Source organism: Podarcis erhardii, assembly GCF_964252035.2.
Source record: "Podarcis erhardii genome assembly, chromosome: 15".
Taxonomy (NCBI): Eukaryota; Metazoa; Chordata; class Lepidosauria; order Squamata; family Lacertidae; genus Podarcis; species Podarcis erhardii.
The window spans coordinates 45,121,330-45,135,191 of record NC_138505.1 but is presented as its reverse complement, the minus strand read 5'-3'; the positions used below and the strand labels follow the sequence as shown (position 1 = coordinate 45,135,191).

Below are 13,862 nucleotides of genomic sequence, written 5' to 3'. Positions count from 1 at the left end.
TGGGCCTCCCCAGCCACTCCGGGCGGCTTCCATAAAAACCAAAAATACAGTAAAATATCACACGTTAAAAACTTCCCTGAACAGGGCTGCCTTAAGATGTCTTCTGAATGTCAGGTAGTTGTTTATCGCTTTGACATCTGCTGGAAGGGCGTTCCACAGGGCGGGGGCCACTACCGAGAAGGCCCTCTGCCTGGTTCCCTGTAGCTTTGCTTCTCGCAATGAGGGAACCGCCAGAAGGCCCTCGGCGCTGGACCTCAGCGTCCGGGCAGAATGATGGGGGTGGAGACGCTCCTTCAGGTATACTGGACCGAGGCCGTTTAGGGCTTTAAAGGTCAGCACCAACACTTTGAATTGTGCTTGGAAACATACTGGGAGCCAATGTAGGTCTTTCAAGACCGGTGTTATATGGTCTCGGCGGCCGCTCCCAGTCACCAGTCTAGCTGCCGCATTCTGGATTAGTTGTAGTTTCCGAGTCACCTTCAAAGGTAGCCCCACGTAGAGTGCATTGCAGTAGTCCAAGCGGGAGATAACCAGAGCATGCACCACTCTGGCGAGGCAGTCCGCAGGCAGATAGGGTCTCAGCCTGCGTACCAGATGGAGCTGGTACACAGCTGCCCTGGACACAGATTTAACCTGTGCCTCCATGGACAGCTGTGAGTCCAAAATGACTCCCAGGCTGCGCACCTGGTCCTTCAGGGGCACAGTTACCCCATTCAGGACCAGGGAATCCTCCACACCTGCCCGTCTCCTGTCCCCCAAAAACAGTACTTCTGTCTTGTCAGGATTCAACCTCAATCTGTTAGCCGCCATCCATCCTCCAACCGCCTCCAGACACTCACACAGGACCTTCACCGCCCTCACTGGTTCTGATTTAAAAGAGAGGTAGAGCTGGGTATCATCCGCATACTGATGAACACCCAGCCCAAACCTCCTGATGATCTCTCCCAGCGGCTGCATGTAAATGTTGAAAAGCATGGGGGAGAGGACAGAACCCTGAGGCACCCCACAAGTGAGAGCCCAGGGGTCTGAACACTCATCCCCCCCCACCACTTTCTGAACACGGCCCAGGAGGAAGGAGCGGAACCACTGTATGACAGTGCCCCCAGCTCCCAGCCCCTCAAGACGGTCCAGAAGGATGTTATGGTCGATGGTATCAAACGCCGCTGAGAGATCCAGCAGAACTAGGAAACAGCTCTCACCTTTGTCCCTAGCCCGCCGGAGATCATCAACCAGTGCGACCAAGGCAGTTTCAGTCCCATGATGAGGCCTGAATCCCGACTGGAAGGGATCCAAATGGTCCGCTTCTTCCAGGCGTGCCTGGAGTTGTTCGGCAACCGCTCGCAGGATTTAAGTTGAATAAGTTGAAAACTAAGGTTTTAGAGAAAAATCTAACAGTGATTGAGAGAGAGAAGTTTCAGAAGGAGACAGGATTAACATTGGTTAAGAAAGTGAAATACTTAGGGGTTAACATGACTGCTAAGAATGTGAATTTATTTAAAGATAATTATGAAAAATGTTGGACGGAAGTGAAAAAGGATCTAGAAATATGGACAAATTTGAAGTTATCATTGCTAGGCTGAATTGCTGCGATAAAAATGAATGTATTGCCAAGGATGGTGTTTTTGTTTCAAACACTGCAAATTTTGGACAAAATGGATTGTTTCAAGAAGTGGCAGAAAGATATCTCTAGATTTGTCTGGCAGGGCAAGAAATTTAAGATACTAACTGATGCTAAAGAAAGAGGTGGTTTTGCCCTGCCAGACCTTAAGCTTTATTATGAATCAGCCGCATTTTGTTGGCTGAGAGAATGGCTGCTTCTTGAAAACATAGACATTTTGGACCTAGAAGGTTTTAATAATGTATTTGGGTGGCATGCATATCTGTGGTATGACAAGGTCAAAGCACATAAAGCGTTTAAAAACCATATTGTCAGGAAAGCACTGTTTAATGTCTGGATAAGATATAAGGATTTGCTTGAAAACAAAACTCCAAGGTGGTTGTCACCAATGGAAGCAAAGGCTCAGAAAAAGCTCAATATGGAGGCCAATTGGCCGAAATATTGGGAAATTTTGGAACAAGAAGGGGACAGATTAAAACTGCAGAGTTTTGAAAAACTAAAAAACAAAGTACGAGACTGGCTTCATTATTACCAAATAATGGAGGCTTACAATTTGGATAAGAAAATTGGCTTTCTGGTGGAAAAATCAAAATTGGAAACAGAACTGTTAGATCCTAAAACTAAGAATTTGTCAAGAATGTATAACTTGCTGTTGAAATGGAATACTCAGGATGAAATGAAATCTGCTATGATTAAATGGGCACAAGATGTTGGACATAACATTATGATGGCTGCCTGGGAACAGTTATGGACCACAGGCATGAAATTCACGGCATGTAATGCCCTAAGAGAAAACATAATGAAAATGATTTACAGGTGGTACATGACACCAGTCAAGCTTGCAAAAATTTATCATTTGCCCGATAATAAATGTTGGAAATGTAAAGAGACTGAGGGTACATTTTTTCACCTTTGGTGGACATGCCCAAGGATTAAGACTTTCTGGGAGATGATCTATAATGAAATGAAAAGGTATTTAAGTATACCTTTCAGAAGAAACCAGAGGCCTTTCTCCTGGGCATGGTTGGCCAATTGGTGTCAAAGAAGGATAGAACTTTCTTTATGTATGCCACAACAGCAGCAAGAATACTCATTGCAAAATATTGGAAGACACAAGGTCTACCCACCTGGGAAGAATGGCAGATGAAGGTGATGGACTATATGGAACTGGCAGAAATGACTGGCAGAATCCGAGACCAAGGAGAAGAGTTGGTGGAAGAAGATTGGAAGAAATTTAAAGTTTATCTACAGAAACATTGTAAAATTAAGGAATGTTAGAAGGATGTTGGAATGAAGTTATGTGGTTTTAGCAGAAATGATATAAAGGTCTAAGTAAAAATGGATTGTTAATTGGTGAAAGAAGAGAATGTAAAATTATAGTATGTTAAGATAAATTATTAGGATAAAAACGAAGATGGAAAGGATTTGCTGAAATATCTAATTGAACTAGAATACAAAAAAGGGAGGTGTGAGGAAGTCAAGGAAATAAGTAAAGGAAAGAAAGTTATTGTCAGAGCTGCCCGAGGTCCCAGCTCACAAAGGACCAACGCCAGTTCGTTGTTATATACAAAAGTCTTTATTGAAGTTCAGTTTCGATTTCAAAGCCGCGGCGCGTAGCTCTACGTCTCAAACTCTAGACCGCTGAAGCTCCGTCTGAATCTCCTTCCCCCCGACACCAGTTTAAGACTCTAGCCTTGCTCCACCTCTTCCTTTGCTCTTTTCTCCTCCGGGCCAGCCTGTCCGCTGGGGTCTCGCCCTTTCTAGACTCTTCTGATGCTGAGTCCCCTGAGTCTTCCCCCTCCCTCCGGCGAGCTTTAGGACCTGGTTCCCAATCCGGGTTTCCTGCTGTTCCGCGCGCCTGTACATTCGCACTTGGCGCGCGCGCCCAGCCGGCAACCTTCCTCCTGACCGTTACACTGCTCCTGTCACTGCTTCCCCCTTCGGAGAGGCTAGCTGGACCTGACTTCCCCTCCGTTCCCTCACTCTGCGATAGAGGCGTGGCCAGCCCTGATTCATCTTCTCTCCCTGCTGGAGGAGAAGCTGGCCCTGATACATGGGACTCTTTCCCCAAACCACGCTCTGGTGGAGGAGCTGGTCCTGATCTCCCGCTGCTGCTTTGGGAGTCCCCGCTGGCCCCTTGCTTCTGGTGTGTCCCCCCTGGGACCCCCCTTGCACTGGCCATCGGCGCCCCCCTCTGGGAATCTTCTGATTCGCTGGAGAAGCTCATGGAATCTCTCGGGCCACTTTCATACTCCCCTACGCTGCCCTCCGATTCTTCCCCTTCGCTCTCCATTTCCTCTCTCCCCTGTGCCTCTGCTCCTGAGCCCCTGACAGTTATTGTGGTAGTGTAATGGTTAGGAGAAAGGTCACTGGGTTGGCGCGAGAAGCAAGTTCAAATGTACAGGAGCGCGGGACAGCAGAGAGTGAGGATTGGGAACCGGGTCCTAAAGCACGCCGGAGGCAGGGGGAGGAGCTAAGCGACTCAGCGTCGGAAGAGTCCAGAAAGGGCAATGCCCCAGCGGGCAGGAGGACCCAGAGGAGAAGAGTGCAGCGCAGGAGGTGGAGCAGTGCTAGGATCTTAAACTGGTGTGGAAGGGGCGGAGACTCAGACGGGACTTCGCCGATCTAGAGTCTAGACGTAGGGCTGCACGCCCTGGCTTTGAAATGGAAATTAAACTTCAATAAAGACTTTTGTACATAACATCAGCCTGGCGTTGGTCCTCTGTGAGCTGGGACCTAGAGGCAGCTCTGACAGTTATGTAAAGGTTTGATTTGTTTTTTTTAATTGTCTGTTTTGTTTTTGTTTTTTGATTAAATTGATATTTGTTTATCTTTTTTTTCTAACCTTTAAAATCTTAATAAAAATCCATTAAAAAATAAATAAATCAAATCCAAACTCTTCTTCTTCTTCTTCTGAAAGCATGCCAGACGGTTTTCTCTTGCTGGGCTCTGTGGGACAAGGGCTGACTGTGCATCTCTCTCTCTCCACTTCTTAGGTATCCCAGGATTTCCCCCTTCTTGGACAGCTGGTGGCGCTCTTGTCCCTTCACCTCGCAGACAACGTGAAGGAGATTGGCCTGCAGTCAGCAGAGGCCTTGTACCATCTCCATTACATCATGATAGCCAAAATGGGTGAGGGGGATGCTGGGAAATGGCTGGTTTCTTGTAAGCCGCAGGGTGGGAGATCTGTAGCCCTCCAGAGGCTGCTCCAACTCCCATCATCCCTGAGTGTTGCCCATGCTGGCTGCTGCTGGGGTTGATCAGGGAGTTCAGGAGGGCCAGAATTGTGCTAGCACTGGCCTAACGCCAACACCCCGTTGGCCAGAGATGAGAGGGCAGTCTTGGGGGAGGAATTCACTGCTGATGTTCATCAGAAAAGCCTTCTGGACCTGACCAGTGGCCCAGCCCAGTCCAGCATCCTGTTCCCACAGGGGTTGATCAGATGCTTGTGGGAAGCCAGCAAGCAGAATTCAAGCTCTTTCTACTCCTGTACTTTGCTGCCTCTGACCATGGAGGCAGAGCATAGCCATCCTGGCTAATAGCCATGGGTAGCCTTCTCTTCCATGAATTTGCCTCATCTTCTTTGAAAGCCATCTTGGTCCGTGGCCATCAGTGCCTCCTGTGGCAGGGAGTTCCAGAGTTTAGCTGTGCATTGCAAGAAGAAGGACCATCCTGAAACTTCAGTTTCATTGGAGGTCCAGTTGTTCTCATGTTATGAGGGCAAGAGAGAAAGCTTTCTCTCTCCACTTTCTCCAAGCCATACATTGTGTCTCCTCTTCCTCGCCGTTTTTCTAAACGGAACCGCCCCCCAAATGCTGCAACCAGCATTTGCTCCACAAGCACCCCAGTCCTTTTGGTTGCCCCCTTCTGAACCTTTTTTCCAATTCCGAATTATAATTTTTGAGGTGAAACCAATAATTGTTTTTGTTGGTCCCAGCGGGAAAACTGGAGGTTTTGAGCAGGGAGCACTAATGCTGGGTTCTTTTGCATGCATATTCCAAAACCCGACCCTGCTTAGGTAAGGAACTGGAGAAGAGGAGGAATAAAAATAAGAAAGGCAACATGGTCAGATGGGTCCGAGAAGACTTCTTCATCCCTGGGCCCTCTCTCTTCCACTACAACATCGCAAAAGTGGCCAAGGTAGGGGTGGCCTTTTGTACTCTTTATTGCTAAGACCGCAGCCACTCCCAGTTAGCAAAGATTTGCTCACTCGGGCCAACGGGGCCCTGCCCCACCAACTTCAGCCTGCCCTCAGGCAGCCCACGCCTTCTAGGGATGAGGGAGAGATTCAGAGCAGTTCACACTGGAAGCCAAAGCTATCAGATCAAGGCTTTCAGAAACAACAGGAGAACTGAAACACAACCCGCCTTTGAAATTCACATGTCCTTGAATTTCGCAATGCCAAACAGTGTGTAAAAAAATCCATGCGTGAGCTATTAGTGTAAATAACATTCAGAAATGCATTGTATTAGAATAAATTGCTCAAAGACAAGTGCCCGGTAGCCTAAACTGCATGCAGAATTCTACTTATTGAAATTCTACCAGGTGCTGGGAGACCTAGGGTTCAGATCCCCACTCACGAGTCAGTCACAGTCTCTCAGTCTAACCTACCTCATGAGACTAAAACGGGGAGGAGAGAGAACCATGCATTGCCACCTTGGGCTCCTCAGGGCGGAAAAAGAATAGGAAAAGTTGACTCATTCGATGCATCTTTCACAAGGCACTGCCAAGCCAATGGACTATGCCAACCTTGTGGTGGGTGTTTTTGTTGTATATTAAGAACTAAACACACAGCCGGCAGGTTCCCACCCAGTCTGTTAGGCATTGGTTATATAACGGATAGACACTATTATTCACCCTCTCTGTTCCTGGAGGGATTTTTTTTTTTAAATTTTCTAGTCTGATTTTAGATTGAACCTCTTCATGTTCCAATGTCATAACCAATTTAAGATGTGGATCGAAAATAGCAAGGCGTCACCTGACTTTTAGTTTGGTTTGTTGTAAAATCTTTCAGCTACTTAAATAAACACATAAATAGAATCACCAAATTGTAGAGTTGGAAGGGACGTGGGGGTCACTTAGTTCAACCCTCTCAAGGCAGAGTGGAGATGTCTTTCACTTGGTTTGTGAAGGCACCCTTGGACTACTGAAACGTGGTCAGAGTGTGGAGCAGAAGAAAACTCCCTCTTCTTTCTTCTTTGTGCCAGGCTTTTGGGGAGCACCTCACGCCCAGCCAGATCAACGAAGTCGTGTTGAAGGCGATTGACAACCTGACAGTGGAAGACAGAGCCGTCTCTCAGGCTGCAGGAAAGCTCCTGAGGTCCTTCCTTGAGGAATGCGGCATGGAAATGGAGGACGTAAGGCTCAAAACGGAGGCAGGGGGAGCAGGTTTCCTCTAAATCAAACATTCTCTTCGGACTTAGAATTAGCTTGTTTCTGGGAAGTAAGAAGGCATTGTGTGGGAAGTAAGAAGAGCCAGTGTGGTGTAGTGGTTAAGAGTGGTAGACTCGTAATCTGGGGAACCGGGTTCGCGTCTCCGCTCCTCCACATGCAGCTGCTGGGTGACCTTGGGCCAGTTACACTTCTTTGAAGTCTCTCAGCCCCACTCACCTCGCAGAGTGTTTGTTGTGGGGGAGTTACAGATAGGTAGCCGTGTTGGTCTGCCATAGTCAAAACAAAAAATTCCTTCCAGTAGCACCTTAAAGACCAACTAAGTTAGTTCTAGGTATGAGCTTTTGTGTGCATGCACACTTCTTCAAATACACTGAAACAGAAGTCACCAGACCCTTTTATATAGTGAGAAGGTGGGGATGGGTATTACTCAGAAGGGTGGTGGGAATGGGTGATTGGCAGATAGCTGTGATGATCCTGTTGACGACTCTTAACGACTGCAATAGGTCTTACAGGAAAAAGCAAGGGGTGAGAAGGTGAAAAGTGGCTTTGTCATGTATAATGAGATAAGAATCCAATGTCTTTGTTCAGACCAGGTCTCTCCATGGTTTTAAGTTTGGTAATAAGTTGCAATTCAGCAGCTTCTCTTTCCAGTCTCTTTCCTGCTTTTTCCTGTAAGACCTATTGCAGTCGTTAAGAGTCGTCAACAAGAAGAGAACCCAAAATGAAAAAAAGGATAAAATCTTGGAAAAAATAAAGGAAGGAGAGAAGAAGCTGAGAGCAAAACCAAAATCACAGGAGATCCTGAAAGAGATAAAGTTATATCAAGTACAATATATGAAATTGATGAACCAGGAAATAGAATGGAAGATTACAAAATTTTTGCAGATATTTTGGCTAAAAGATTAAAAAGGGTGTTAGTAGAAGAAATTCATAAAGACCAAGCGGGCTTTCTCCCGGGCAGACATTTGTCTGATAATACGAGGAATATAATTTATATTCTAGAAAAATTACAAGTGAATATCAATACTAAGGCAGTTTTGATTTTTGTGGATGCAGAGAAGGCCTTTGACAACATTTCTTGGAGTTTTATGAAGAAGAATCTACAGGGGATGGGGGTAGGTCAAGGTTTTGAAAATGGTATAGGTGCAATTTATTCAGAACAAAAGGCAAAATTAATTGTGAACAATGCAGTGACAGAAGAGTTTAAGATTGAGAAAGGAACACGACAAGGTTGCCCAATCTCTCCATTGCTTTTTATATCGGTCCTGGAGGTTTTGTTAAATATGATCAGAAAGGACCAATTGGTTAAAGGCATACAAGTGGGTGCTAAACAGTACAAACTGAAAGCATTTGCTGACGATTTAGTATTGACTTTGCAGGAGCCAGAATCTAGTACCAAAAGGGTACTGGAATTGATTCAAAACAAAGATCACCACAGCCAACCACAAACAAACAACCACACCCTAGGCCAACCCCAACCTCTCTCACCACCAAAGGAACACAAGTGAACGGCAGAGAACCGGCACGAGTAACGCTGACACCAAACCCTACATACATTAAGCAAAATAGAAACAGGTTCACCACACTTTCTCATCCTGGTCTTCTTTTATCTTCTTCCAGCTGCCTATGGTTGTGAAGGAGATTTACAACCGTCTCCACCAGATCCCCGACACCCGCACTAAGGAAGTGACACTTTCGGCTCTTGTCAGCCTAGCCACCAAGCGCATGCAGCCGGTCGTAGACAGCCTGTTGGACTGTTCGATGGAGAGTGATGAGTAAGTTTTTGTGATGTGAAAATGGGGAGGGGTAGATTTAAGGGGTTTCTTAATTTATATTTATTTATATTGAATTTCGTACTTGCAAAAAATTGTGCTCCGAGTTGTGGTTTCTTTCTTTGCTAATGTATGTGCAATATAAAGAAAATATCAAAGGCCTGACTTTTTTTAAGAAAAGGAAAAGGGAAAAATTCTGTTTTGAAAAATTGCAGAAGTGCCACGGTGATCTGGAAGGCCTTGGTCGCTGATCAGTATTCCAGCGTCAAGCTGCTGAGACCTCTCCTGAAAAGGCTGCAGGATGAAGACCCCAAAGCGGAAGTCACTTCCAGGCGACGCAGCACTTCTCAAATGCCAATGGCGGTACGAAACCACTCAGTTTCTCTCTCCTGGATTGTTTTGAATGGGAGCTGGATGGGGCTGGGGGCTTCTTGCTGGGAGGGGGGTGCATCTTAATAAGTGGTCCATCCTGTGAGCACCTGCTTTGTATGCAGAAGGGCCCCAGCATCTCCATGTCGGGGAGTTCCTTGCCTGAAACCCTGGACAGCCACTGCTAGTCAGTGTAGACAACACTGAGGGAAATGGACCGGGGCTCTGAGTCGCGTCTGAGTCTGAGATCTTGATCTGACGATGACCTCTGCTGAATGCCGTTCTCCTGTCCTTGTCCCTCCAGGCTACCAACGCTCTGTGTCATATCCTGTCGTTCCCTGAGGCTGCAGGTATCCTGAAGAGCATGTTCCACCACCTGCTGTTTGCACTTAGCACTCAGATCTGTTTTGTCCATGAGGCGAGAAGAAGAGGTTCGAGGGCGGCAAGTCTAATCCCGGAGCCCTCTTCGCATCTCGATCCACTGATGTAAGGGACCTGCTAATGCATTTGGGGGGGGCCCTCCCTTCTCTCTCTGACCCATAGTGGTGATGGCTCAGCTCTCCCCCAAGAGATAGGCTTCATTTGGACATGGAGGTTCTGCTTAGGTTAGATAGCTAGGAGACCCAGGCTTCCCCAACCCCTGTGCTCTTCAGTCACTTTAGACCACAACTCCCACCAGCCCCAGCCAGCACAACGGGGCTGAAGATGGGAGTTATTGTAGCCCAAAACATCTGAAGGACACTAGGATGGGAGAGGATGTTGGAGACTCTCCCGCACGATGGGCTGATTTGGGTGTGGTGGGACTCACGTGTCATGAAACCTTAAGTCTCCATCACAGCCGAAAGGTTGCCGCTTGTGCTGGAAACATGGGGGAGGCTGCAGGGGGTGATGGTTGGGGTTGGACTGCAAGATGTCAAGGACCTAAAACTCCCCAGATGAACCTACCCAGACCTTGCGCTCATCATCGGAAGCCCCTCTTCACATGCCTCCTCCACACAAGAAGGGGCCTTTTCTGTGGTGGCTCCCCATTAGTGGGTTGCTCTCCCCAGGGAGGCTTGCCTGGTGCCTTTAGATGCCAGGCAAAAATGGTCCTCTTCAATCAGGCCATTGGCTGATTAACCTCCTATGCCCTTTCAACTGTGTTTGTTAGAGGGAGAGGAGTTATTGGTTTGCTTTGGTTCTTGTTTTTATTCTGTATTTTGTGCTTTTTAACTTGCATTTTTATGTTGTGAACTGCCCGGAGATCTACGGGTGAAGGGCAGTATACAAATTTTTAAAATATAATATTCTTAATTCCTTCACTTGACTCAGGACCGCTGTGCAGGCCCTGAAACAACTGATTGGGCGTGTTGAATACCTTGACGATTTTGAGGTTTTGGGGTTGCAAAGCTGCTGGGATATGCTGTCAAGTCCAGAAAGCTTTTTCAAAGGCATTCGTCTTCTGGCAAGGTAAGAAGGTGAAAAGGACTGGCAGGTGAGGCATGAAGAGCAAGGCCTGCTTTCTGGGGAAATGGGGATAAACTTCTTATTTATTTCAGAAAATGTACCATATTGTTCACTCTATAAGACACACTTTCCCCCTCCTAAAAAGTAAGGGGAAATGTGTGTGCATCTTAGGGAGCGAATGCAGGCGGGAGGCTCTGCTCAGCGTTCAAGTAACCTGGTGGTGGTTGTTGTTGTGCAGGAACGCTGGGTGGTTCTTCCTGCCAGCTTCAGACTTGTGAATACTTTGTCTCTTACTCTTATGTTTCAGGACTTTGTTCACCTCCTCAACAGAACAGTATAATAGGATTGCCCGATTGGCACGGAAATATATGTGCTGTCCGAACAACAAGAAGAAAGCCATTGGCATGGCGTTTTACTTGGAGGTAGGAACTGGAAACAGGGAATGCCTGTTCTAATGTTTCTAATGGTTTCTTTATTCCTCACAATTTAACTGTCAAATGTTCTTTAGTATTTACACATTTTTTATTTAATTGTACAACTTCAACTGCATTCACTGCTATCATGTCTAATATATATGGACAGTGTTTTTTTGATAGAAGATGAATGTATACATAATAAAAGATGCACTTACAGTGGCTTTGCTCCAACTTAGGGGATGTCCGACTCTGATACAGACACTTCCATGACCTAGCGCGCAAGTTACTGCAGGCAGCAATCATACAGGTATTCCGTTAATGGATGAGCAAGTCTTCACCTTTGGAAGGCTAAGATTTTTCTTAAAATTACATTTTTATATGTACTATTGGAAACACCTTAAAGCTGGTATAAGTTCATATGTATTTATTTTTGCCTGCTTTAAAGATTGATTTTTGTATGTCTGCTGGTTTATTATATATCTTTTTTTCTCTTTGTTCCGCTATGTATCGGGGTGGGGAGACATAATAACAACAACAACAACAACAACAACAACAACAACAATAATTCTTTGCTCGTCCAAATAAGCTTTTTTCATATATTTATTGAGGCCACTAAGTCTTTGAACTGAAGAGATTTCTCCAGTTTCAAGCGTCATCTCATGCTCTTTATGAGCCAAGTCCAAACCCTCCTGCAGTTCAGACCCAGCTTAGGATGTGTTTGGTTCAGCATGATTCCAACCAGCTCATACTCTTTCCTTCCCTTTCCAACCAAAATGTACCTGACTGTGAGAGCAGAGGTGAGTTAGATTGGGAGGGCCATGCCCAGCCCTAGAGGTTGGAAGGCGGGGTCCAGGCCCACCAGAAACCAGCAGAGAACTCCATAGTTCCAAATGGAAGCACCAGCCTAGCTTCTGCTGCAGCCACGTTGGGATGAGAAGGGGCAGGAGGGGTCATGCGTGGTGGGTGCTTCTTGCTGGAGACCATTGATTTGAAGTGAGCTGCTTTGGGGGCCAACCTGAATCAATCCCAAAATAACCCGTTCAAGAGGTGCTTTTTAGAAACTGAGCTCACACTAAAACTGTAAAACCATGAAAATATATGCTTATGAAATACATGATATTTGTTGTCTGATAAGGGGGGGGGGGCAGCAGCTCTATACCTTCCATGGGTCACAACAAGCCTGGGGGTCAAAACAAAGCACCACCATCTCAGGTGAATATCAGGATTGAGTCCATTGCTCAACTTTATCTGGTGTCACTTAGGCTCTGCCAGTGAGACCACTTGTGCTGCTGCTGCTGCCGCTGCCCTGTCTGGCTGTCAAAGCCTCAACGACCTGCGCTGCTGCTGCAGCACATTCTGACGGGCAAAGCCTCGATGACCTGCGCTGCTGCCGCTGCCCTGTCTGGCTGTCAAAGCCTCGACGACCTGCGCTGCTGCCTCTTCCTTTTCTGGCTGTCAAAGCCTCAAAGATCTGAGCTGCTGCCGCAGCCCCTTCTGGCTGTCAAAGACTCGAAAATCTGCGCTGCTGCCTCTGCCTCTTCTGGCTGTCAAAGCCTCGACGACCTGCACTGCTGCCTCTTCCGTTTCTGGCTGTCAAAGACTCGACGACCTGCGCAATAGCCGCTGCCCCTTCTGGCTGTCAAAGCCTCAACGATCTGCGCTGCTGCCTCTTCCTTTTCTGGCTGTCAAAGCCCCGATGACCTGTGCTGCTGCCGCTGCCCCTTCTGGCTGTCAAAGCCTCGACGATCTGCGCTGCTGCTGCAGCACATTCTGACGGTCAAAGCCTTGACGACCTGTGCTGCTGCCGCTGCGCCTTCTGGCTGTCAAAGCCTCAACAATCTGCGCTGCTGCCTCTGCCTCATCTGGCTGTCAAAGCCTTGACAACCTGCGCTGCTGACGCTTCTGGCTGTAAAAGCCTCGACGACCTGCTGCCGCTGCCCCTGCTAGCTGTCAAAGCCTCGACGATTGGTGCTGCTGCCTCTGCCTCTTCTGGCTGTCAAAGCCTCGACAACCTGCACTGCTGCCTCCGCCTCTTCTGGCTGTCAAAGCCTTGACGACCTGCGCTGCTGACACTGATGCTTCTGGCTGTCAAAGCCTCGACGACCTGCGCTGGTGCCGCTGCCCCTTCTGGCTGTTAAAGCCTCGACGACCTGTGCTGCTGCCTCTGCCTCTTCTGGCTGTCAAAGCCTTGATGACCTGCACTGCTGCCTCTGCCTCTTCTGGGTGTCAAAGCCTCGACAACCTGCACTGCTGCCTCCGCTTCTTCTGGCTGTCAAAGCCTTGACGACCTGCGCTGCTGACACTGATGCTTCTGGCTGTCAAGGCCTCGACGACCTGCGCTGGGGCCGCTGCCCCTTCTGGCTGTTAAAGCCTCGACGACCTGTGCTGCTGCCTCTGCCTCTCCTGGCTGTCAACGCCTTGACGACCTGTGTTGCTGCCGCTGCCCCTTCTGGCTGTCAATGCCTCAACGATCTACGCTGCTGCCTCTGCCTCTTCTGGCTGTCAAAGCCTCGATGACCTGCACTGCTGCCTCCGCCTCCTCTGGCTGTCAAAGCCTTGACAACCTGCGCTGCTGACGCTTCTGGCTGTCAAAGCCTCAACGATCTGCGCTGCTGCCTCTGCCTCTTCTGGCTGTCAAAGCCTCGACAATCTGTGCTGCTGCCTCTGCCTCTTCTGGCTGTCAACGCCTGGACGACCTGCACTGCTGCCTCTTCCTTTTCTGGCTGTCAAAGCCTCGACGACCTGCGCTGCTGCCTCTTCCTTTTCTTGTTGTCAAAGCCACGAAGACCTGGGCTGCTGCCGCAGCCCCTTCTGGCTGCCAAAGCCTCAACGATCTGCGCTGCTGCC

General features: G+C 47.9%; 2 protein-coding genes across 2 annotated transcripts in view; both read left to right on the top strand.

Annotated features, from left to right (window-relative positions):
- LOC309329781 (maestro heat-like repeat family member 5) overlaps positions 1-5,590 on the top strand; it is a gene marked incomplete at its 3' end in the record, with an annotated part of 32,937 nt that extends 27,347 nt beyond the window's left edge. The window contains exons 10-11 of the mRNA XM_081840792.1: positions 4,615-4,750; positions 5,556-5,590. Of these exons, the coding sequence (XP_081696918.1) occupies positions 4,615-4,750; positions 5,556-5,590 (171 nt within the window). The remainder of the gene's footprint in view (positions 1-4,614; positions 4,751-5,555) is intronic.
- Positions 4,794-8,791, top strand: LOC309329780 (maestro heat-like repeat-containing protein family member 7; the record flags this gene model as incomplete). Its single annotated transcript, XM_081840791.1, has 3 exons — positions 4,794-5,758; positions 6,826-6,975; positions 8,633-8,791. The coding sequence occupies exons 1-3, from the start codon at positions 5,681-5,683 to the stop codon at positions 8,789-8,791; spliced, it is 387 nt and encodes a 128-aa protein (XP_081696917.1). The 5' UTR covers positions 4,794-5,680.
- Positions 8,792-13,862: the final 5,071 nt, after the last annotated feature.